The sequence below is a fragment of the Aplidium turbinatum genome, chromosome 10, assembly GCF_918807975.1.
Source record: "Aplidium turbinatum chromosome 10, kaAplTurb1.1, whole genome shotgun sequence".
NCBI lineage: Eukaryota > Metazoa > Chordata > Ascidiacea > Aplousobranchia > Polyclinidae > Aplidium > Aplidium turbinatum.
In genome coordinates this window covers 8,202,831-8,229,921 of record NC_137481.1, presented here as the reverse complement: position 1 = coordinate 8,229,921, position 27,091 = coordinate 8,202,831, and the positions used below count along the sequence as shown (strand labels likewise).

Genomic DNA, 27,091 nt, shown 5'->3' with positions numbered 1-27,091 from the left:
GTAACGTAAAGATTGTTTATTAAAACAAACACTGCAATCCCTTCAAGTGCTGCTATTGAAAGAGTTTTTTGCACTGCTAAAGACATTTTGAGGCCGAAACAAGCTGGATGAAGTGACACTCATTTTGAGATGCTACTGTTTTTGAAAGCAAATGCCTAAAACAGGCTTGCCCAAAACTTTTACTAAATACCCAATTAGTTATAAAGTAATAGGCCTATAACTTTAGGGTCTTATCAAATTTTTTTTTTGTAAAGTGTTGGGGACGGTAGCCTACTGCAATTCCTAAAATTTTTTAGTACTTTCTTTGCTTTGAATTGTGTGTGTTAAAATAGGAGTCCAATGAGGATTCGTTGTTTTGCGGTTTGCTCCATGTGTGGCATAATTACTGCTTTTCAAATGTTATGGGCCCCTATTTAATCTTTAGAGATAAATGTTGAACAGAGGTGTAAAAAGTAGTCCATTTGAATAGTCAAGTAAAAGTACAGTTACTGAAGGTCAATTCTAATTCGTTACAATTACAAGTAGAAAGTACCAGAGCACATTATCACTCAAGTAGAAGTAAAAAAGTACTGATCTTTAAAATTACTCAAGTAGAATTAGTAAACTTTGCAGTCAAAAAACAAACATTTTTGACAAATTTTATTAAGTTTTGAAAAAATATTTCAAAATCCCAATATTTTTAGTCATAAAATATCTCACTTAATAGTTTAATTTTTAATGAATCATTTAGGTCTTAGGAAAATAAACTTTTCGTTTTAACAATTCTTTTTAACTAAACTTTTCATTTTTAACAATTTCTCTTTAAAATATTTTTTTTATCTTAGAAATGATGCCTTTTTAACAGATTTTTATCAAAGTTACAACTTTCTACTTGACAAAATATAAAATTACTCGAATAACGTTACTTTGGCATCAAACTAAATAAGTGAAAGTAGAAAGTAATGAAAAATAAAACTACTCAAAAAGTACTAGTTACTGAACATTGCTACTAAACATAAAAGTAAAAAGGAATTATAGTGTCACTGTCTTATTTTTTGCAAGTTGCTTTTATGTTTATAAAATGCTAATTTTTATGCTAATTGCAAGCCAGTCCATTTTAGATGGATACCAGTTTTTTTGTTTTATTGCTACTTAAAGGGCGGGAAAACCCAAATTAACTTTGCGAGTTTTTTGTTTCAGCGTGATGTCATTGTGTACAACATGCGTTTTAGCAATAAAAAAATCCAAATTTTGTTGCCCTCGTCTTGCTAAGGCCGCTTTTGTTTGATACCCGTTTGCGAGGTCTCGTTGCGCATCAAGCTGTGATGCTGTTCGCTGTGACGTCACAAGGTACATATGGTTGCGGTCAAAAGTTTAAGACCAGACTTGATTTATGACAATTTTTGCATTACTTCAAAATACTGCATCAGATATAAGATGATGCATAAAGATGATGCAACTGAAACAATATATGATGCAGTATTTTGAAGTAATGCAAAAATGGTCATAAATCAAGTCTGGTCTTAAACTTTTGACCACAACTATATGTACCTTGTGACGTCACAGCGAACAGCATCACTTTACACCTCTGATGGTGAATGGCCTTTACTTCCAATAGCTTTCTATACGGCATGTTGGGTTGGCCCTTAACTATAAGTCTATAAACTAACAAGTATTAATATGCCTACCTTAAATTTATGCATTTGTACTGAGCAAAATCAAGAGACTTGTGACTTTATTTTCCGATCTGTTCCATTCAGCTTTGCGTGCCCACCAAAGGGCTGGTTGAGCAGTCTTTGTGTAGAATACAAACATCGTCATGGCGCGTTGCTGTTACTTGTTAATATAATCGGGATGGAGATGAATCGCATTTGTGGTTTTAAATGTAAGATTATTTCGATTACAATCACAAAAAAAATTCATCACTCTAAGTCTTGTAACTTGTATTTAAAAAAGTACCGTACCGATACCGCGGTACTTTTTGAAAATAGTACTGGTACCACGGTACTATTTTTGACCAGTACCGAGTACCGGTACCGCGGTACTTTCAAATTGTACTGTGCCCATCTCTGCATATAGCCTACCGAAGCCAGATTGCAGAGAAAGCGCAACAAAGGCCCTGTCTGCATATAACCCTACCAGTAATTTCTAGTGTCCTTTAAAAAATAGTATTTGAAACCACTGCACACTGCAAAAAGACTAAATATTGCTGCAAAGCCTGCGCCCCTCCCCAATTAGAAGTGACTGATGCCCTCCTAGGGGACGAGCCCCCCAGTTAAAAACAACTGCCCTAAAGCAATGTAGCTTTTGCTCTGTGTAGGTCAGTGCTCTTCAACAGGTGTTTCACAGACAATGTAGATTGTAGTATGATTCCATAAGTTTAAAGGGTTCCGTTAGGGTTGTTTGTTTTTCAAAAAAATTGATTTCTTGCTTCAGTATATTGAATTGATGTGTCACTCTAAATTTTTAGATCACTGTACCAGTGTACCCCATTTACACTCCAAGTAGGCCAGTTAGTTAAACAAGAGGTTGAGTGCAGTCAATACCCCAAAAACAAACATTGACAGTAGTTGTGTTACTTGTTCATTGTTGTGCTACATGAACATTATTGTTTTAACCTAATTTTTGTTAGTTGGGGTAATGTCCTTATTTTTGACTTGGGCCCGTATTTTGTCTTATGCTCAACAATTATAAGTTTTTTTAAATAGCCTATATCAATAAGTGATATCGATTTGAGAAGCATCTAACGCATATCAACTGGACCCTGCTTAGAGATCAAACAATGGAGTACAAGAAAGTTAAGGGGTTGGCAAAGCAAATTGATCCGCCAATGAAGAATGAGTTGTTTGAAGAAGTCTTGGCTGTTAATGCTCTGCTCAAAAAGATTCTTGATATTCCACAAGGATGAACCTCAGGACAAGTGGATGAATATCTTTACTAGAGACGACTCTTTTCCGTTGCTCTACAAGCTGATTAGCATCATCTTCCTCCTTTCAGTCACCAGTACGTTTGTGGAGAGAGTGTTCTCTCTTGTTTCTGTTCAGTGGACCAAGGAAAGGAAGAAACTTAGTGAAATGATAGTCAAATCCCTGCCACAAGTAAAAGTAAACCTAGACCCGAGCTGCTATCATGAGATGGATGAAGTAGTTTGTACAAACAAAAAGTTGCAGGAGCAGACTCTTTCTGGCAAATAAATATGGTATGAGATATGTCACGGCTCATGTAAATGTTTGTTTAGGTTTGTTCAAAAACGTTTGTCTTGTTTCATATAAAATTTAATTTTTGGTTGTCCATATTTTGGGGTCCATGTCGATGGCAACCCTGCCTATACTACAACAAAAAAGATTCTGAGCATGTTTTAAACAAATTTGGAAGAATCACAAGTAGCTATTTGGGAGGATCACAAGTAGATGTAACATTTTTTATTACTACAGTAGTTGTAACGTAACAATATTTCTCATTAACACCACAATCATTATTTTGATTTTTTTTCTTGCATTAAATTTTTTGCAGAAACCTTGTTTTGTCTCAAAAATTGGCTTCATACAGCCCTAATATAAACTGTAGTGTGTACATGTAAAATTATATAATAGGCAAACCTAATTTGGGCTTTGATTGAAAGCATACCCAAGAGTCAAATTGAAAATTTTATGCAACCAAGAAATCACAGAGTCATTATACTTATATATAATGCAAAAGTTGTCTTTCAAAATTTTGTATTTAAGAAGATGTAACAATATTTACAATTTAAATAATTACTACCGTACTACTTACAATAACAATACTTACTAGTACTCAAAAAGATGAAACAATGTATCAAATCAGTTGTTTCAGCACTCCCAATGATTCCTTGACGATAAAGTATTCTTTGCAAGTCCACAAGGAATAATTTAAGGTTGGTTTACAATTTCTAAAGCATGTATGACTTTAGCTGCTATTTAATAATATGTGCAATTGTATAATACATGTTGTTTATGACATAATGCATGAAGTAATTAAGTAAACTATAGTAAAAAATACCTGGCCATGTACTGGGTGATCAAACCAAGTGTATACAAATATTTATTGAAATAACAGTACATCCAAACAGGAAAAGATTTACACATGTAAAAAAAATACAAAAAAAAGTATAAATTAACAAAACGTAATCTTATTTTCCAATATATCGACGGTCGAAAACAAAAAAGTCGTAAGTGACATTTTGAGAAATTCCTTTTTTACATTTTCAAAACCTATGCACTTAGGGCTATCTACTGTTATTTTACTACTATAGTTACAGATATTAATGCTCAAAGTAAAAGCATTAACAAAATTTAAAAAAGGCCAAAAAAATTGTTTTTTTGGCCTTTTACTCCAAAGTGTAAAAATACACTTACGACTTTTTTGTTTTCGACCGTCGATATCCTCTGGGCATTGCCTTCATCAAACGCCTTAGTCTGCTGTGCACTTGACGCTTGAGTTTAGATAAGCAGAATTATGTGCGACGCCCTTGAAAAATTAAAACTATGCACCAAGGGCATGGCGACGCACAGTTTGAGAACCTCTAACCTACGTTGTTCAACAAAAAAGCTAAAACTTTTCAGTTTTTGATGTTGCTACTGATAGTAGCAGTAGTAGTGCACCCTATTTATTGGTCTTTTACTTAATCTGAAAGCTCAACAGCTTACTGTAATTATATTTAGTCTAATATTAAAATCTTTTAGTCCTGAAGAGCTGTGCTAAAATTTGTTAAACTTTCTTGCCTTTTATTGTATATTTTTGAGATTTTCTGGTTGTAGCGTCTCAGGTCAGTGCTTCCCAACCGGTGGGTCGCGAAGCTATTTCAGGTGGGTTGTGAAGCATTTCTAAATGTTACTAAATGTTAAAATTTTTAAAAAAATACAGACATTACTATGGATCTCACAAACCGCAGTTTGGTCTTGAACAGTACTGCACTGCGCCTTCGCCACTCTTATCTTCACTTCATTTGTTGACTTTCCATTTTCATGAATCGTGCACCCTGTTTTCTATTAGATCGAGAAATTATTGCATTATCATATGTAACAATTAGATGTGTTGTGTCGCATTAACTATTTCAGTACGTAGCCTACGCCAGTAGTAAAGATGCCATAATAAAGATGTCATATCTCATTGTGGGTCACACAATAAAACTTGCATTAAAAGTGGGCTGCGAACTGAAAAAGGTTGGGAAGCACTGATGTAGGTGGTAAGCGAGCACTGTATGAAACTGCTAAATGGTATGTGAATAGAAAAAGTTTGAGAACCACTGAAGTAGAGTATTGAGCAAGAGGTGTATGGTGTGCAGGTGCACTGTGTACAAATTTTTAATCTGCAGGTCGCTGCAGCAGATGGAGTGTTGTAACCGGTAGACAGTTTAAAGAAACGCCCATTTTCCCTGTGAACTAGCTGACTGCAGTCTCTGTGACCTTTCTAGCACTCAGAGAATTAATTCTTGTTTTGTACTTAGTTAGGCAATTAAGAAAAATAATGGCAGAGGTAAGAAGCGAACCCACATCATCAAAATGATTAGGTATCTCCCAAACTCTATCGACCAAACCAAATGCCAGTCTGTGGATGCGAAATCGCTTGTTTAATTTACTTCATTTCAGAGAGTTTCGAAAAGAGCGCTCACAATATTATGTGGTTGCTGCAGTGACCTGCACATTATAAATACGCGCACTGTGCACATATCATTATGAGAAGCCTTGGGCGTTTCAAACTTTGCTTCAAAATATCATCACATGTGTGTACTGCTCTACTTCTACATCTATCACAGATTTAGATGGCAATGCAATCCTTGATCAGGTGATCAACACCCTGAATGCTGGATTTGCAGTGAAATGAGCATCCACAGCTGCTGAAAGTACTCCACCTATATACGGTAGTGTTTAGGCAGTGTTAGTGTGTGTCTGATCATCCTGTTAGCGTGTGTCTGATCATCCTGTTAGCGTGTGTCTGATCATCCTGTTAGCTATTGCCCCTTCTTGTCTGTTGTTATTACTTAGGAGGAACTCATTTTTCTCAATGGGCTTTAAACACACACTCGGTTTGCAGTTTTTCCATCCCGTTGCTCTGTGGTTAACCGTTCAACCCAAGATTAAGCGGCGCTGGTTTGGATCTGAGGTATATATGAGCTTACTGGTAAGTAACACATTTCAGGAGTGTTCTCTTGTCTTTATTCAGTAGCATCTAGTGGATGTACAACAACATTTCAACAACAAGCGGAATCTTCACTGCGAACTTCGGAAACCAGCCCTGTGTCAGAGGTTCAAGCTTCTACAAATATGCGAAACTGCCAGGAATAACCTACCTGAGGTTTTGTCAGTACAAGGATAAAGATTCAAAAGCAACCAACCAGTGTGCTCAATAGCCGTTCAGACCTTTCAAAATAAACTGATGTGATATGATACAAACAGTCATTGTGCAAATCAAGCCTGTGTAAAACTTTCCAAAAAAAGTAAAAACCCAAAAAATGGTCGCCGTGCGCCACTGCTGCTTTTTTATGACAAGTTTCTTTGATGGTCAGAAATAAATCACGAAACTGCAATCTAGTCTCAAGTATAAGTTGTATAATTTAGTCTAACCAAAATAATCGGTGCTCTTTCACGAGACGTCCTGTTGGTCAACTGGACAAAATGATGATATCTTAATACGTCACACACATTGGAATGGACTATTATGAAGGAGGAAGTGCGGGGTGGAAATGAACTGAAACACACCGGAAGGAAATTGTCTCCCATTTATTCATTTGTTGTTCAATTTCAACAAATTTGCTATCGTTGGAAAGCACAAGCATAAATCTAACCAACAAAGTTAATAGTAAGTCCCACAATGCTACTAGCTCCATCTGGTGGCCACCTAAATTTGACCAAATTCAAACCACTACAGCAGTAGTTCTCAAACTGTGCGTCGCGACGCCCTGGTGCGTCGTTTCACTTTTCCAAGGGCGTCGCAGAATAGTTCCGTTTCATGGCTGGACTCAGTTTAACATTATAAAAATGAAGTTAACCCTTTGAGGACCTCTGGGACACATGTGTCCCATGCACTTAGCCGATTACACCGCAATTAACTAAAAGAATTGCCACTGCTGATACCCTAGCGTAGTATTGGATGTCTATCCTTTAAAACAAATGGAAACTTTGAATCATTTTTCTTGGTGTTATTTCAGTTTGAAAACAGTGAAGAGTTAAGGTTACAAGTGCGTTTTTTTCTCTTCAAATTTGCAAAGCATATTTATTTACATTTGTCCAAGCTCGAGTCAAAATTTGCAAAATACTTCCCGGAAAATTTTTCAAACTACGAATGGATTCGTGATCCTTTTGCAGCAGGAAATCCGGAAAACTTTTGGATTCGATGAATGACGATTATCCAGGTTTGGTGAAAGAAAGCACTGCGAATTATTATCCCATTCGCCACGTCGTATTTATGTGAAGCAAAATTTTCTGCCTTGGTGGTGATAAAACCAAATATCGATCACGAATAAACACTAAACAGTGAAAGAGAAATGTCGGTGGCAATTCAAAAAAATTTGCCAAGATTCAACAAACTTTGTGAAAACGAACAAGCCCACACGTCACATTAAAGAATATGCATTGCTTTTTGTTGTTGTATCAATTAACAAAACTTTAATCACAAGTTTCTTCGCTTACTTTTATTTGCTGGTGCGTCGCAAGACCAGAAAACTTTTCCAGAGGGGTCGCAACAAAAAAACGTTTGAGAACCACTGCACTACAGTATCAAAAGTTTATTTGCAATGATAAAAACATTAAACGACGCCCTGAGTGATCACGATAATTAATTGTCTCAGATTTGCTATCGACAGTGTTGGGCGCGATAACTCATTTTTCAGTTAAGCGATAACGATAATCGATAAACGAAAAATGCCTAAAGCGATAACGATAAACGATAAATCAAAAAAAAGTTAAGCGATAACGATAAACGATAAATTATCGCCGATAATGTCCGATAACGATAATTTTTTTTTCTTGATTAGCGCTGCCCCATCCCATGCAGCACGAACTGTTTTCATCAACATGCCGAAAAATCGAACATAATAGGCTATACTGTAAAGGGACAAAACTTTTTGTAAGTTATGCATAAATAGAATCGCAATAGCGGCAGTGGGTATCGAATCTTCAACCTCTTGATCCAGAATCAAACCACTGAGGTAACCGCCGTGCTTATAATTATACCTTCAGATACCAGTTGGATGCTTTTATCAATTGAGTTACACTGCCGCTTACGTGCAGTAGGCAAAATAATTAAATCAAATGAAAATAAGCTACCATAAAAAATTCCAAACTTTGTATTTTGCTTTCTGCTTAAAGGGCTGTTTACAGCAAAGTCAGCAATAATTGAAAAAATTCCCAAAAATGCAAAATGCTTGAAAATTTATCAGTAGCCTAATCTTAAGCGTTATTGGTAGTAAAAATGTGCATACTGTGAAATCCATCAAGCTTGTCAAATTAGTCGTGTTTGTTTAAAAACAATAACATAATTATCGTAATTTATTAATAATTTCAGATAATTTTTTTTGTTTTCTTTATGAACACCATCATTAAAGCAATGGCAGAACGCTGAGTTGTTGAGATAAGAATTACAATGTAGGCACTGTATTAGTGGGAATAAAAATATTTGACTGAGGTAGGCTATGTCGCATAGGTACAGTAAATGAGAAAGGTTCAGGGGCGTATCCTCAATGGAAGCAAGGGAAGCATTGCTTCCCCTGCCAAAATTGAAAAAAGAGAAGATGATATTTTTAAGTAAAACGATTTCGTAATTTCTTCACCTGAATACGAATTAGAACAGTTTTTAACTCACGTCCCCGTATGATTTCAGCTCGGTTTTAATTTTAAAAAAGTTGGAAGCTTACGGATGCAAAGATTGTATCGCTTCCCTTGCTCTCGTTTTTGCTATAAGGAGAAACAAGCGAGAGAGAAAGGAAAAAAAGCAGCGCAAAGTTTGCGAGATTTATGTTTCTTTTAACAAATCGATGGAAGCAATGTTTAAATTGCTTCCAGAATTGCCAGATTGGACGAATTGCTCGAATTAGGCTTTTTTTTAAATTAACTCTTCAAAATGCATAATCAATATTTCTCAAATATCGTAACCTTACCAGATAAAACCATATTCACCATTGTTCAATACATGTTCTATACTTGTTTATACTCGTAATGTGGCCGATTAAAACTCATCCGCTACAGTCTTTTTATATTTGCTATTTTTTGGGCTACTTTCAGAAATATTTTTGCTACAGTTTATTAAAATCCGCTACAAGTCATAAAATATATGTAGCCTACATTTTATTATTTTTAATAGAATCAGGTAAATAGGCCTATATCCATTTGGCCTTTTTGTCTAATATTTTCCTTGTTTTGGCCTTTTTTGTATTATTTTGGCTTTAAGACCTTTTCATAGTCTGGCAATTCTGATCTGTTGGATATTGTGTCAGTGAGCTAGGACGCTAGGTAATGAGAAAATCTAAGGCGCTGTTATGGTTATAATATCGGCCTAGTCAGCAAAAGTTTGAGCCAAATGTTGGCTTTACACTGTTATCTTGGCTGGGTAGACTTTGGCATAAGACATGATATGTGAGGTCTAGGCTAGAATTGACTTGACTGAAATGAATTCTGGCTTAAGCTACTTCAGCAGTAGGTAGCTGTAGCTGAGTTTTTGGTGTTCTCTAATTTTAGCAGCATATTTTGTCCGTTTGTGTGTAAGAGCTATCTTTAATAAGTTAATAGCTGTTTATCTGCTAATAAATTTCATACAAATATTACCCTAAAAGTGTTTCTAGAAAGAATTATAATCCATTATTTGAGTGTAATTTTGCAAAAAATTTCCGGGGGGGCATGCCCCCGGACCCCCCAAGAATACACGTGCCTTCGGCACGCTCTAACCCCCACGAGTTATATTGCTTCTCTTGCTCAACCAACCAGGATACGCCACTGGAAATGTTATACTGTATTTAGCATAATTTTACTACGCAACTCGATGCGCCTATTGTCATGCAAAAACTACTAGCCTACGAGATGCAAAAAATGTGATGTCGGTCTGCATGTCAAATGCTTCAAGCAATATCATATTCCGTAATGACTTGTTTCAGTGATGTTGTGTTACTTTGCTAATTTTCATCTTCATATTTTTTGAACTTTTATTTCCATAAAATGCTCGATGACAATAATGACATGACAAGACATTTCCCATTTATCACTTTGAGCGATAAGTAAAATGTAATAACGCTTAAGCATGCACCTGGCTCTCCATCACCTGCCCTGAAATTTGATTTGATCTAGTCTCAAACGAAAGAAGAAGAAGACGATTAAGCATTACGCACAAGAAACTTGTGAAATTTGATAACGGGTTTGCCTAGCGTGTTATATATAGGACGGCTTTTTTATCAAAAAGTACAAACACAATTAGGAAAAAAATAATTGTGATATCTTTTTTAGGTCATAATTAGGCTATGCAATATTTAAACTTTCACTTTCGGCACAAATGGGTTAACTTTTTAAGTTAAATGGCACTTATGCATTTGGTTATTATTTTTGGATTAAAGTTATATTGCCAAGCTCGAAAAAAATCGATCTTACACTCTATAACCGATCTTGTGTTGTTATTGTGTGTGAATTTTGTCTTTTAATCTGAGTTTGTGACGTAACCGCACGTCTCAAGGCAAATTCTTGCAATTTTAGTTAATCTACTCGTCTAAAGATTTAATGCGCTTAAAACAGTAAGTTTCATGTTTTGACGAGAGAGATTTTATTTTTTTACGACAATTACTAAAAACTAACACTTTCAACGAAAAAAGAAAACACAAGAATAAAATAGTTGATCGTGAAGTGGCGCGAAAGACCATGTTTGCGATGTAAAAGCGGCCTCGTATTGCGACACTGTCACAAACCACTTGCCAATTTCGTTTCGATTCAAAGGAAGTTGTGCCGCCCGTGCGCTTACATTCTAATTGTAAAATTTACTCGCGATTGCCCATTGCAGCAAAACAACAAGAGACTTGTTGCATGCATTTCATTGTATTGCAATTTGCAACTCTAAAAATTATTGTGTTGTCAGGGCCGTCGCTGCAGGGGGGCGTGCCCCCTCCCTGATAACGACCTGTGCACACACACTTCAGGCACTGAAGAAGAACTGGTTTTAATTTTAGTTTCATTAACTAGGTGGCTGGTAAAAATATTACTTTTCATGGTCTGTCCACTTGTGTGTTGATCCGAAATAAAATTTATCGGCGATTAATTATCGGCGATAATCAAATATTGCCTTTGGCGATAACGATAAACGATAACTGAAAAAATAATTGAGCGATAACGATAAGCGATAAAAAGTTATCGCCGATAATTATCGCCGATGAATTATCGCCGATAATGCCCATCACTGGCTATCGATGATTAGCACAAGCATAGATCTAACCAACTAAGTTAATACCAAGTCCAACAATACTACTAGCTTCATCTAGTGGCCACCTAAACTTGACAAAATGCAAACCATCACCAAAACTTCATTTTAAATGATAAACAATCTAAATCAAATCCAATTAAAAGAACATGTTACTGTTTATTGAAGTGCTAACTTTCATTTTTATATCTTATTTAATATGCGAGCAATCGTTGTTCGAAGACAGCCCCCCAACGAAGCTTTTGCCCAATGCATTACAATGGCGAATCGATCGTCTTTCAGTTCACGCCCTGGGTGATCACGATAATTAATTGTCTCCCATTTATTCATTTCTTGCCCAATTTTAACATATTTGCTATCGTTGAAAAGCACAAGCATAGATATAACCAACTAAGTTAATACCAAGTCCCACAATACTACTAGCTCCATCTGGTGGCCACCTAAACTTGACTAAATTCAAACCACTACAATCCCAGTCTAAGACTAACCATGGCATCAAAATAAATGATAGTAGCCTACAGTCATTGACAGATTAACTATTGCAAATCACTTCAATGATCACTTTTCCTGTGCTGCCCATTCCCTTACAAAAAAATTCCCAAATCAAATACAATATTTTCAACATATCTTGATTCTCCATGCTCTGAGACAATTTATATTTATCAAACTACTTTGAATGAAATTAACAATATTATTCATGCTATGCCAGCAAAAACTGGCACTGGCATCGATGAAATACCATCCATAGTTGTAAAGTCGACCCCAAACAATATACTGCATGCTTTAACTCATATATTTAACTTATCTTTAACGAGTGGAAAATTCATAAATTCATTTAAGTCGGGGAAGGTGATACCTATCTTTAAAAAGGGTAGTTGCAAAGATTCAAACAACTACAGACCAGTCAGCCTACTACCTGTTTTTTCAAAGATATTAGAAAGAATCATGTACAACAGATTATACTCGTTTTTAATTAGACATAAATTTTTCTACAACAATCAATTTGGTTTCAGAAAAAATCATTCCACAAGCCATGCTGCTTCAATGCTAATAGAAAGTATCACCAGTAGGCTATACTCAATGACAACCATCTTACATAAGGAATCTTTCTTGATTCATCTAAAGCATTTGACACCATTGACCATAAAATATTGCTAGCTAAATTACGGTATAGGCCTATCATTTCGGAATAAGAGGCGTGGCTTATGACTGGTTCATGAGTTACCTGAGTAATAGAAAACAAAGAGTGGTTTTCAATGGCACACTATCTTCTAATGTTAACAACATATCTTTGGGTGTCCCACAAGCAGGGACGTGCAGTCAGGGGAGGCAGGTGAGGCAGTGCCTCACCTGCCAACATCTGGCAAAGCAAAAGTTATATCAAAGAAATGGTTATCACAGAATAAATATTTTTTGTTAAAAAGTAGTAAATATTGCACGTTTTTAGGTGCTTTAGTTTGTGTGAATTGCTGTAGTCGTGCCCCCTTTCCCCCAAATTTTACGTTTCCACACCCAAACTGTGCTTTAATTTGTTTCTGTTTCTGTGGCGATATTCCTATCGAGCGTTCATGTGGTCAAAATCGTTGAAATACGCAAGGAGAGGCAACGCCAGCTTTGCCTCACTTCAGATCAGAAAACTTCCATACACTGCACTATGCGTGCCTTTTTCTTTCGCAAAGTCGCCAGAAATCATCATGAACGATTTAGCTACGATTTGAGGCACGCCTCAAATGTGACGTCACAGCTATGAAACCTTTTTCGTCAAGGTGGAATGCCGGCATAGTACGTGGTATGTAACTTCTTGCAGCGTAAAGGATTGTTTCTTATAAAATGTAAATAAAATGGAGGAAGATTTAGTATCAAATCTAAGAGATTTTTAAAAACTAAACTTTCAATCCAAAGTTGAAGTCATAAATAAAGGAAGACCTGTTCCAAATTTATAAGGTTTGCATCAGACAACTGAACAAAAAAAAAATAACTTGCAACTTTCAAAAAGAAGTGGCTGTGTGGCTATGCTTTAAAAATTGCCTTTTCTGCTTTCCCGTCTCTTATTTTCAATATCTAGTGATAATGTTTGGAGTAAAGAAGGGTCTCTACAACAAAGTCACAGATGTTTTAGTCCAAAAGGATAGGCGCATGGATTTTATTTTTAATAAATGTGAAAGCATGCTGCTAATTTTTTTGATTAGTAAGTTATGACACCGTTTTTGTTGTTAAAAAATTTTATTGTAAAAGTGACTTGAAAAAAGTAGTGCCTCACCATCTAGGAACCTCACCGCACGTCACTGTCCACAAGGGTCTATCTTAGGCCCTCTTCTATTCCTGATTTATGTAAATGACTTTCCTAACTGCCATCAACACGGAACTGCAATTATGTTTGCAGATGACACCACCATTATATATAAAAATAAAACCGTTTCTACTGTATATGATATGGCAAATCAAGAGCTTGTATGCATAGATCAATGGCTATTGGCTATCAACAAATCGATTGTTTCTAAATGTCACCAAAACCAAACATATATTATTTTCAAGTCAAGGAAGCAAGACACTATCATGCAACCCACCCTTAAATATTCGAAAAAACAACATAGAACAAGTTGCCTCAATAAAGTTTCTGGGAATAATTGTAAACGAGCATTTGTCATGGAAATCTCATATGGAAATCTTGCTTCAAAAAATAAGATCAACACTCTGCGTGACAAAAAAAATTAAGCCTTTCCTAAACAAACAAGCACTTCTCTCCATTTACCATTCTCTAGTTGAGAGTCAAATATTATATTGTTAATTGTATCTCAACATGGTGTCATGAAAACAAAACTTCATTGCAAAAGCTGCAACGTAGGCTACATGCAATAACTTTCTTCGTATTGTATTTGACATTGACCGCAGAGAAAGCATAAAAGGTGTAATGGAACTCAATAATTTAAAATCAATTAACCACATGAAAAAACAGAGATTGCAACTTTCATGTTTAAATATTCAAAAAACCTACTTCTCACAACATTTAATGATATAATTATGTGTAAACAATCAAATAGCCTAACAACAAGAAGTAATTCTCCTTATATTCCGATGTATTGCAGAATTAACACTTGCAAACAATCAATACGGTACATGGGGCCAACAGTTTGGAACAAGCTTCCCTCTACTACAAGAAATGAATGCAAAACTGTAAAAAGCTTTAAATCAAAAATGAACAAGCTAAATCTTCCTTGAAATAATCCTATCTAAGTAAGTTATAACATACACCAAACTTACTAATATTTTTTTTTTGCCCAGAAATGATAGGCCAATGTGTGTAGATTTATTAGCAAAATAGTAAGGTTGTAAGTAGGCCTTGTGATTCGTGCAAGGCCCTTTTGTGATTCGTGCAAGGCCTATGGTGCGTTGCGCTTGAAATGGCTTTGCCCGTGGTAGGATTTCTTTGTGGGGTTTTCTTTGCCTGCCTTGCTCTTGTTTGCTATGAGCTAAACGCATCAAGACGTGTTCCCCTTACGACCATCAGCACTCTTGATAACGCACCATGGCCGATCTTCATAGCAACTGTCCATACAAATCTTAAATATATCAGCTAAAGCTATGTGGGCTAATAAAGCTATAGCCTAAATATATGTTGTTTATTTTATTTATTTTTTTTTTTGTAACATTTTATTTTTTTATTTTTCCTTTATATCGTAAATTTTTCTGAAGGTGTTGCGACCGTGCCAAATTTCTTTCAAATCAATAACTTACTTCGGTCTCAAGCACGTTTTAACGTTCGCGTTTTGTCGCTTCTACCCTTTTCTCGACCTTTGCTATGTTGACGTGTATTGTTTTGATATGATGGTCAGAAATAAAAACAACTGAACTGAACTGAAACTAGAAGTGAACAAGCAGCAACATCGCTACTAGAATATGGCCGGAAAGAAGAAGGAGGTTGTTATAAAGTGGTGTGGTTTGAAGGTAAAGCTTCACCTACATCTTTAGATGTCTGCGTGGAATCTGATCCCATCCAGGAATGTCAAGAAGAAGGTAAACAGCATTGGGTGTCGCTTGGGTTATCCTTTATAAATATAAAACTTTCTCCTGGTCTATCCGTCATTCACTTTCTGGACTGTAAACATTAGCCAAAAACCGGCTGTAAAGTTTCGTTTAAAGAACCTGTAACCAATAGTTTTTGCAATCTTGAGAGAAATGCCTGGGTGCACTGAATCATTAATAAATGTTGAAAAAATAACACTTTTTCCAGTTAATAGTAAGTTGCAATGTTGCATTATTCGAAGAAAAATAGACGTTTGTAAAAGACAATACAATTACTATTGTATGTTACGCATATCTGTAGTGCATAATAGCAAATGTTTCGTACAGTCTTTATTTCTTTTCTCTGTAGCCTATATAACAGGAGAATTGTATGAATCTGAAGAAGAAGACGAAGAAAGCGACAGCAGTGACAATGAAGAATAAAGAAACGACCGTTTACATTTACACAAACAATCTCTGTTTATGAATGAACAGTTACAATAACTGATTGGAGACAAGAAGCAAATGGCATTAAAGACAAAAATTTACTATAGCCTATTGGGTTTATTGGGTTATTTATTGTAGCAGCTGGAAAATGTTCATTACTGCCTGAATTAACGTTTCGAAATGATTCCTTTCAAAACATTTTGATTTGGATAGTTAGTTGTACGATTAAGTCAACATTTAGTGGTCGTATCAAGATCTTGGATCAATTTTCTGGCTATATGCTTCTTATGTAGCCTACTTTCTGTTTTTGGTGTTACAAAGCCATGTATTGTCATGTCCTGTTGCCTTTTTTCGATTGACTGAAAATGATTTATGCAAAAACTTTTTGTAAAATATAGTTCCATTTCATGCATCATGGGACAGCTTGTGAATGTATTTCACCAAAACCTATATAAAACTATTGTTAGATTTAATCCATTCGTACTGTCCTGGCATAGCACTTCCATTACACCAAGATTGGTTCGAGTAAGGGATGAATTAAATTAAACCAGGAGATTCACTTTTGGGTAGGTCTTTTATCACCTTCCCAACTGAAAGTATTGTTAGATTTTATATTTTGTGGCGTCCTATAAGACTTCGTTTTGACCACGTTTGGTCTATGTAATCTATGGGGTGAAAGAAACCCTCTGGGGGGTCACTATGATGACATCTTACATCACCTTTCCACCCGAAACTATTGTTAGTGTCACGATTTCTTTCTATCTCTTACCAGGAAAAAGACTTGGAAAGGTTCAATGACGTAGTTTAATGGGTTAAACCGAAAAGCAGTCAATTGAATTCACGGATAGTTCTACTACTGAAATGATAAGGCTATGCACATAACATTTGCAGTTGCAATGAATCTAATTTACGGTTTTTCGGGCAAAGGCACGGTATATGATATAAAGTCACAAGGTGCTAGATAGCAGTAATTTCGAATGATTGGGATAATTCCAGCCAAAATGATTGCAGAATAGAATAGATGCAATATTTTTAACACACAACTTTGTCAGGAATGACCCTCGTGAGTTTGTCTGGTACAGGTCTCCACTAAACGTTTTAGCTCAGTCTACAATATGTATCTCTTACTTTGAGCTTGGGGGGGCATTGCCCCCCCCCAAGCCCCCCGGCAATTACGGGCCTGGTCTAACGTGATCCACTCACAGCTTCTCATACGATTCTAATTTCAATCAGAAATTATATTAGCATCAACTTTGCTTTACTCGTATTCAATACTTCAACTCTCGATCAACAATAATCTTTGCGTCTATTAATAACAGCTGCTACTACTACAACAATGATCTCTCATCACCAACTCATAATAATAATCAACTCATCATAATACAACTCCCATAATAATCATTACGCAAATTACACCACTATTTATAAAAGGTTTGTTCGGTCTAGTAACTTCGAGAAGGTTACGTAATGTTGCATCACACGAACTCATCGTTCGGTCACGTTGCACTGAGCGGCGTAAACAAGCAAGTTTAAAGAAGACTCTAGATTTGCACGTAGCAATTGAATGATCTAGAATACACGTTACATAATACAGATTTCGTAATCAGAGGTTACTTCAGGACAATGACCGATGATAACCTATGCTATAGCGTAAGAATTTTACAATCAAAACAGCACGCTTGATCGAGATACAAGCAGCCCGTCGCAAGACCTCGCACATTGATTGTGACAGTTAGATTTGATATTTTTGTGATGTCCTGACATAAGACTTCGTTTTGACCAACTTTGGTCCATGTAGGCTACCTTATGAGGTGAAATTAACCCCCTGGGAAGTCACTTTTGGAGGGGTCTTACATCACCTTTCCACCCGAAAATATTGTTAGATTTGATATTTTTGTGATGTCCTGACATAGAACTTCGTTTTGACCAAGTTTGGTCCATGTAGGCTTACCCTATGGGGTGAAATAACCCCCTTTTGGGGATTTTTAAGGGGCTCTTGGGTCCAGACCCACCCGGTGGGGTCAATCTTCCATACTTTTTGTGAGTGACATGGTTGACCCCAATCACTTCAAGGGGTCAAACCTTTTGTACCTTATGAGGTGAAATCTTCTGTCGCAGGCTCCCAGACTATGAGTGGCACTTGGTCACAGCGGTAAACCATAATCTCTTCGTGGGAAAATTGTAACATAAGATTTCCGGATCCGTTCGTCTGTATGTAATGACCGAAAAAGAAACACTTTTTTGAAACGTCTATTCAAAAAGTGTATTCCTGTAAAATTAGCCCGCGGCTATCGAAAATGGGGTGCAACGCGATACACCACTAAAAACTTGTCACTACAATCCAAACTACTTAGATAAAGACGGACTTTTCGTCCAGCTGACAAGCACTAAGCAAACAGTTAAATATGCTACCAACTTTCAAGCAACCATTTTACGAATGACCAGAATACATTGCTATATCTCAAACTCACGTACGCAGTTACTGTGACGTCATAGTGAAACATTGTGAAGTAATTCTCAACAGGTGTGATACAAGTCTTACAAACGATGGTGCAATCTTGCAAGCTCATTTTTTAAGAAAAATTCCATGACGTAATACGCTAAGATTCAGTAGACTTGAACGGTTTTATATGACGTTTGATTTGGTGAACCATTGTCGGGAACAGCACTGCTGTAGCTAATGTGCTCGCATCCATTTCCGAGTTTGTTCGTTTGTGTCCTCGTTTTTAGAGGCATATTTTCCTGTTGACATGGCATGTTGAAATCGATCCGTAGCTCGTTGTATGGATACCTGATTGGTTGCACTGTGGTAACAACTTCGTTGTCATGTTGCTTTTTCTTCTTGCATGGTTTCTTTACAGAATCGCTGGAGACGTCTCTGCAGAGCAACGTATTCTCCATCTTGTAGGCTTGATCATTCCGGAAGACTTTCAAACAACTTCTCATAGGAATTAATTTCGGATTTTGAACAACTGTCTCACGCTTTGACCCTTGGCACAGAAAACACTGATTTCGGTCTATAGTTTTATTTGTCTTGGTGACAAACAACTTGAAACCTGTGGAGTCTTCACTCCAGTGGCGTAGCCAGAAAAAAAAATTGGGTGGGGCCAAATATTTGATGAATTGAAGAGAACAACAAAGTGTTTGATTTAAGCCATCGCCACCTGATGTGTAGTGGCGTATCCTGGTAAGTTGAGCAAGGGAAGCAATAAAAGTGGTAGGGGTTAAAGCGTGCCGAATGCACGCGTATTCTAGGGGGGTCCGGGGGCATGGTCCCCCGGAAAATTTTTGAAAAAGTACACTCAAATAATGGATTACAGCGCTTTCTGGAAACACTTTTAGGGTAATATTTGTATGAAGTTTATAAGCACACGAAACACACACAAACGAGCAAAAACTGCGGCTAAAATTAGAGAACACCAAAAACTCAGCTTCACAAAAACTCAATAACTACACAAAAACCCAACAGAGTAAGCCATTTTGAAATTGCTTACACAAATTAGTTCAAAGAAACGTAAATCGCGTAAACTTAGCACGATTTACGATTTGCAAAATTTATTGGTGTCTTTCTGTGTGTCGAAAACAAGTCCTTGGGGATGTTAATAGCCAGATGTGTTGGAAAAGGTTATAAATTTCTACAAATTTTATTACATTTCGACATAGGGCTCAACTTCGGAATTTAAACTTGGAAAATTTGGGGGGGGCCATGGCCCCTTTCTCCCCCCCTGGCTACGCCTATGCTTCACTCATGTTGTTTTTGTCCTGAAGAGACAAAAGAAATTCAACATCAATATAACACCTCCAGCAACATAATATCAAATAAATTCTCAGTCAAAAGGATATGCATATATTTTGGAAATTATATCAGTACAGCATTCCCAGAAAAAATGTTGAAAATTTTTTTTTCCGGCAACACCTTAATTTTTATTTGGCAACCCTGCTGTTGTGTCATAAAGTTTGCAAGTGTTTGCATTTGCAATGAAAATATAATATAAGGTTTCAGTTTTCAGGACAAGTGTATTTGGTAGTAGTAGCAGTCCAGTTTTAATTCGGTGATTCAACAATGTATATCGGCTTTATTCAACATTATTTTATTCAAAGGCATGGCTTTTATTATTTTTGAAGGCAATCAAGTTGACTAAAGGTTTTAATTTAATGTAGGCTATTATAGGTTATTTAGTGCAAGGATGTATATAAGAACGATTTTAACAAAAGAACGATTTTTGGAGCTGGTATACATGTCCCCGCCCTGGTTAAAAAAGCGATGACGTCACAGAAAAGTATCGACCAAAAAATTAGTGAAAAAATAGAGTGAAATAGGCAAAAAGCAGTCAACCATGACGATAACAAGCAGTTCTAAGCATTCATGCAAAGCACAAGATCTAACCTATGCAAAGCATGGTAACACTTTTTGTCAGAAAATATGTACTAAATCTGGCAACACTTTTGCTTAACACACCCTCCTCTAAGAACTAATATGGTCTTAGTTGCCCTTCACGATACGTTCTTGATAACACGACACGTCGCAAAAGGGGATGAGAGCTTCATCAACATCATCAGGACATCATCATCTACCAGCTCATCTATTCCATCACCCACCAGGACAAGAAACAATAACTTACACTGGATATCAAACCTCAGTCGTCTTAGGCTACTGTGTGATGTGCAGTCTAACCATAGAAAGAGCTCAACACCTGCTCTCCTGGGCCACATTAAAACGGGCTTTTGCCTGAGGATGGGTTTCTTTTATGTCCGGTTTTCTTTCTCCATCCTATTATTATTATGACTGCTCATCCACATCAATATTGGAACTGGCAAATTCAATCCACAACACTTTTCATTAGGCTGTCATTCAATACTACATGTGTGCTTCTCTGTTTTTGTTTTATTTTTTGCTATTTGTTTTTTTTGGTTTTGTGGCCGTGCTAACTACTGATATATAGCCTACTACATAATTTTTCATTCAGGCACGTTTTAAACCTTTCAAGGTTTTGCCATCTTTTCCCGTTCGTTAACGTGCTGGTAGGTTTATATCGATTTTTGTAGTTAGTATCTTTTTCATCCCGGACGCGTTAATGACGAAAAATAAAATGATGATTGATTGATTTGATTCTTTTAGCTGTTTTAATTTTATGTAACTTAAATTGATGTTTTACCCCTTGTTGCAGCATCGTTTGATGATTAATTGGGGCAAAAAGTTAGTTTCAGTTACTCTCTCTTAAAATATGTAATTTTAAAGTATTTTTTAAAAAAAACTTTTGAGAGAGGCCTCCAGACCCCCTCACTTTTGGCGACATTCCGTCAGGTTCACTGCCATAAGCAATAATTCTCACCCCCCCCCAAATTTTGTGTAGGCTATGCCGGTATGTCCTTGGTTAAAGTAACTATGATGCAATGCCGAATGCTTTACTGTAAAGCAGAATAAATGAATACCGGTACTTTGAAGCTCGAATAAAAATTACTGCAAAAATAATTCAGTATAATAGTAAGTGCTTGGGCTAAGAAAAAAAAAATAGAACTTCTTAATAATATAAAAACTCTCCGCAGGAATGTCAGGAAGAAATTTAATGGAGATTAGTTGGCTAATTACTAATTGCATGCGGTATTATATTTACTAAACATGAAATATCATTTGTAGAAGTTTGTGCTGTCTGCTCATTGCTTAATTGAACCATCCACTTAATCAGACCAATTTGGCTTGATTTGATTAAAGTTGGCCTTTTAAAGGCATACTAAATGAAATTTTCAAACGGGAATTAAGCTTTTAAAATGTGTAAACTGAACACTCAAGAATACATTTCATAAAAAATTACTGAAAAAAAATTGTTTTCAATGGCGCTGGCAAGGCACAAAGTCCAGTGTTTCATTTATTTTTTATTTTTTGCAAAATGACCAAGAAGTGGAAAAACTGCTCGAGAATTACGTCACAAGCGACTCCAGCAGCATTATCAAAAGTGTTTTCCTGCATTGGGTTGGAAAGTTCAAACGTGTTGCGTTTCAAGAATTTTCACATTGATACAAGGCCTGGAAACGTTGAATCCGTGTAAAAAATGCTGATTACTCCACGCCTTCTGAATTGCCTAACTGAAATTGTTTCACATGCCTTTGTGGAGTTTGCCTTCAAAAACTTGTTTTTTTACATTTTCATTTTACATTGATTGAAGGCCTGAATACGTTGAATCTATGTAAAAGAAGCTGATTTACTGTTTGAAGAACAAGATCTGCCATTTGAAACTTATGCAGTAAAAACTCTTGCCCGATCAACTGATTGCTAGTCGCTTGTGACGTAGACTTAGGGGTGTTCAATTTCGATTTGATTCGATTTCGATTGTGGTGATATTCGAAATTCGTTTTTCGTATCGGACATATTCGAAATTATAGCAGCCCTTTCGGCTGAACGCGGTTGAAAGTAACGCAAGTGGCGCAAAATCTGTCTTGTCGCATTTTGCAAGCGAAAAAACACTTCGACGCATGCGCATCGTCGATCACGTGACTACCACACGCTCTCGCGGGTCCAACGGGCAGTCCTGCACCAGGAATGCCAGGTTGGCATTTTTAATGCCAAATTTCTCTCAAGAATGAAGATAGCTAGGTTGTGCAATAGCAGAAAGTGTAGGCTGAGCTTTGTCGCAGTTTTATCCATTTTTTACCGAATCCATAGGCGTATAAGCCGTGGGGGCAGGGCCGTAGCCAGACCGCAGAGCAAGGGGGAGGCAACTTTTTTTTGGGGGGGAGGGGGCAAAAAAATTTAAATGGGCAAAATCGTTATAATTGTAGCTGTTGCTCGAGAATGTTATTTTGCCAAGGGGGGCAAAATTTTTTTCAGGGGGGTGAGGCCCCCCTGGCCCCCGACTGGCTACGAGCCTGCGTGGGTGCCAGGCCCCCACGCATATTTCTGTGTGGGGGCAACTTGTTATGTTGTATTGAATATTGATACATAAAACAATAGATGAACTAGCGATTGGCAGCAGGAAAACACTTTTTGAATACAAACCGCAACAGCTTTGCGATAAATAATCACTATGAACGAGTTGCGATCCTACAATCCAACACCAGACAACAAAATCTGTCATTTTTACATTGATTTAATGTCTGCAGACGTTGAAACAATCTAAAAATAACTGATCTTGCTGCCCTGGGACATAGCAAACATCTACCATTTTGTGTCGATTCAATGTCATCAGATGTTGAATGCATCCAAAAACAACATAATTTGCTACTTAGACGGAGCGTGCGTTAAGCTTTATGCGCTTGCAAACGTATTCGATGTCGCTTTCGAGTCGAAACCTCTGCACTCTGCAGTGAAATATCGCTCGCTGTGAAGATGGACTTGAAGTGTTTGGGATCCCAGCGGAACGATCGTTTTCAAAAGCTGGCCTGACCGTCACGAAGCTGAGATCCCGACTGACGGGTGACCATGTCGATCAGCTTGTGTTCATAAACACCAACATGGGCCTGGAGCTGTAGACGTTATTTTGTGTTCTTTTTTCGCAAATTTTCATGGCTTTTTTTTGCGTTTTCTAGCGAATTTTCATGTCGTTTCTTTCAATAAAATCACATTTTGCAGTTAGGTGAATAGTTGTGACATTCGAATTCGGAAATCGAAAACAAATTGAATTTCGAATATTCAAATAATCGAAATTGAACACCCCTACGTAGACTGTATGATCGCACGCTTCGCTGCTCAAGCCCATTCCGGTTTTAAAACCTCTGACAAAAGCACGCGCGCAATGGTGGTCAGACCGCAATGGGGCCAAAATTTTTTCAAAATTGTTTTATGGTAGCATGTTTAACAAAAAGAACGTGGAAAATCACCAAGTCAGGTTTTTCCTTTACTATGACTTTAAGAATAAATTGTTCTTAAGACTATGTGATCAGCAAATAAATTAAAAACATGTCATTAACAGTTATTTACACTTGACTCATATTTGTGTTGAATGTTCTTATAATATATTCATCTCTTATGATTTCCAAAGAAATCATTTTCACAGGTGCAAATATGAAAAGAAAACTGTTAAAAATGACTTGGCGAATTCAAAGTAGATGGCAGCTTACAATTATTGGCTGTTTTTGTGCTTTTTTGTTATACAAGATATTGATTTGGCACAGTGCTCTTCAACAGGAATCAGAAGTATATGGAAAAGTTCCTGCTGATCATCCTGAAACTCGCAACTTTGCTGATAAAATGAAAAGATATAAAGCTGGCAATAAAACCAGCTTATCCGCAAAGGGAAAACATTTTTCATTGGACGGCAAACGTATAACTATTATTAGTGGTGCAGTACACTACTTTCGATTTCCTCGTGAATATTGGAGAGATAGATTAATCAAAATGAAGGCCTGTGGTCTTAACACGATTGAAACATATGTTCCATGGAATAAACATGAACCTAAACCAGGACATTTCGATTTTGGTGGGAATTTAAATATTACAAAATTTTTATTGTTAGCAAAAGAACTTGACTTTCTTGTATTTATTCGTCCAGGTCCATTCATTTGCTCAGAATGGGAATTTGGAGGTATGCCTGCATGGCTTTTGAGAGATCCTGAAATGCAAGTTCGTACTATGTATCCTAATTTCATAAATGCTGTTGAGAGGTATTTTGATAAGCTATTGCCTCTTCTCAACCCTTTTCAGTACAAAAAAGGTGGACCAATAGTTGCAATGCAATTGGATAATGAATATGGGGCTTATTTTAAAGATGAGTTATACATTCCTTATCTAAAAGAAAAGTTCAGAAAAAGTAACATAGTAGAACTGCTCTTTGTTTCAGATAATATTAAGGACTTACACAAACAAACTGTGCCTGGGGTTTTAAAAACAGTGAATTTTAAATATGTCAAGAATAACTTTGAATCTCTATTAAAAATGCAGCCAGATTCTCCTCTAATGGTCATGGAGTTTTGGACTGGTTGGTTTGATTGGTGGGGGGACATACATCACACTCTCTCTGTTCAGGAGTTTGGCGAGACACTGAATGAAATTTTGAGCACTGGTGCTTCAGTGAATTTTTATATGTTTTATGGAGGAACAAATTTTGGGTTTATGAATGGTGGTTATCGTGATAAAAATAAAATTTTCCAAGCTGATATTACAAGTTATGATTATGATGCACTTATATCTGAAAATGGAGATCTTACCCCCAAATACTACAAAGCTAAAAGTATTATTGCTGAGTATTACCCAAACTATGTCCCAAAAAGTAGCCAGTTTTCATTTAAAAAAATTCCTAGAAAAGCGTATGAAAACATAATTGTAACTGATTACATCACAATTTGGAATGCATGTTCCCTTGTGCATAAGGAGGAAAGTCATCATCCACTGTCTATGGAAATGCTTAATGTTAATGATGGTGCAGGACAAGCTTATGGTTATGCACTTTATACATCTACTGTGAAGACTGTTAGGAATACAGATTTAATCATTGGCGGATTTCAATACATTTATGACAGAGGAACTTTGTTCGTAGATTTAAAAAAAAAATTATTTATTGATGATACAAATAGACATTTAACTGTTAAAGCTACTCCCAAGGAAACTGCATCTCAATTAAGAATTGATATCTTAGTTGAAAATGGAGGACGTATTAATTGGATGGATTTTAATGATCAAAGAAAAGGTTTATTGCGGTACGTAACTGCAGATGGTAAAAACATAAAGCCTTGGACTATATATGCTTTTGAAATGACCCCATTGTTTATTCACCAATTACTGAAATCATCTAACTGGAAGACTTTTCGATCTGTAACTCCAATGCAACCTTCATTTTTTAAATTTACACTTTATGTTAAAACCAAAGCTATGGATACTTATATTGACATGAGTGACTGGGGTAAAGGAGTTGTTTTTGTCAATGGAGAAAATCTTGGAAGGTACTGGTCAATAGGACCACAAAAATCATTGTATTTACCTGCTCCTTGGCTGCATACTGGTGAAAATCATATAGTTGTATTCGAAGAAAAAAAAACATCAAGCCGTATTCGTTTTTCAAATGAACCAAGTTTGTCTTAAATTTTATGAACTATTTATGATAAATATTACTTAACATTGTACTGTTTCACGGAGTCCTTGACATCTGACTATTTCTTGACAAACTCTCATATATAAACAGATAGCTTTTATTTGAATCTCAACATGTGCTCTGACTTCAGCATAAACCAGTAACGTTAATGCCCGTATGGCTGCGGCACTAAAACAATTGAACTTAAATTGGAAGTCGAATTGGAATGAAGAGTTGGAATGATGCAACGCTGTCAAGAAAGTGTATTTAACAGCGGCCAATTAAGAGGTCATGGAAAACTTATAAGGCAAAAAATGCAAAACACAAGGTGCAAACTTAAAGGGCTTCTCACAAAAGTTTAAAGGCACGTTTCCAATATTACAAACGTGTCACAATTCTTTGCGCACTATTGACATTGTAAACATGAGAATGTTATTCTTTATTTTCCAAATCTGTCAAGAAAGATTAAATTGTTTGTATTTTACTGGTACCATAACTAATTTTAGTATTGTTTGCGGTAGCAGATTCTTTATGCATAATATGTACTAATTGTACTTCTATCATTGCATAATATTAACATGTGGGACTTTAACTGTCTGTTATGAACTGGGGGTAAGCAATTTTGCATGTACTGAATCTGAACAGATATATTAGTCTGATTAAACCAGTTGGTCATTGGTCAGTCTTTTATTGGGTCTTTTGATTTATGTCTTTCATTGAGCGCATCTTTTTTGTAAACCATACTACTGAATTTTTGTAACTTGCTTTGACTGCACTTTTTGTGTCATGAGTTACATTATTGTTAGTTTCACTTTCATTATGAAAATGCAGTATATATGTTTAACATTTGTCTTGCTCTTATAAAGATTTCAATGTAAGAAGCTTGTCTGAAGATGACTACATGGGGTAAAATCTACTTATGTACCGGTATATATAATTGCAGGCCTCTACAAGCCCCTTTATTTTTCCAGTGACCAAGCATGGGCCTACCAGAGCTTCTTCCAGTGGCCAAATTCTAGCGCCTGGCAGTCAAAATATATAATTTGTGTTTTTAAAAATTTGCTAATTAAAATCGTGTCACTCAGCTAAGAACAACGCAAACAAGGCCCTAAAACATGTTTGCAATTGTATTTAAAGACACTGCTTCCTGGTATGCCAGCGACAAGTTTCCAATAAACTTAGATCGTGTGTTAAAAAAAAAACATATAAAGCAAAGAAAACCCAGGTCCAGAAAAGATGTAGTAAAGTGGTTA

At 36.3% G+C, this 27,091-nt stretch overlaps 1 protein-coding gene across 1 annotated transcript; it reads left to right on the top strand.

The window, feature by feature from the left end:
• The first annotated feature begins 24,097 nt into the window (after positions 1–24,097).
• LOC145778562 (beta-galactosidase-1-like protein 2) lies at positions 24,098–26,667 on the top strand. Its single transcript, XM_082590071.1, has one exon. It carries the CDS (start codon positions 24,170–24,172, stop codon positions 25,847–25,849), a length of 1,680 nt encoding a protein of 559 aa, XP_082446197.1. The 5' UTR covers positions 24,098–24,169; the 3' UTR covers positions 25,850–26,667.
• The last annotated feature ends 424 nt before the right edge of the window (positions 26,668–27,091 follow it).

Excerpts from the sequence above, each read along its gene's own strand:
- LOC145778562 (XM_082590071.1), top strand. The coding sequence starts at position 24,170 with ATGAAGGCCTGTGGTCTTAACACGATTGAAACATATGTTCCATGGAAT.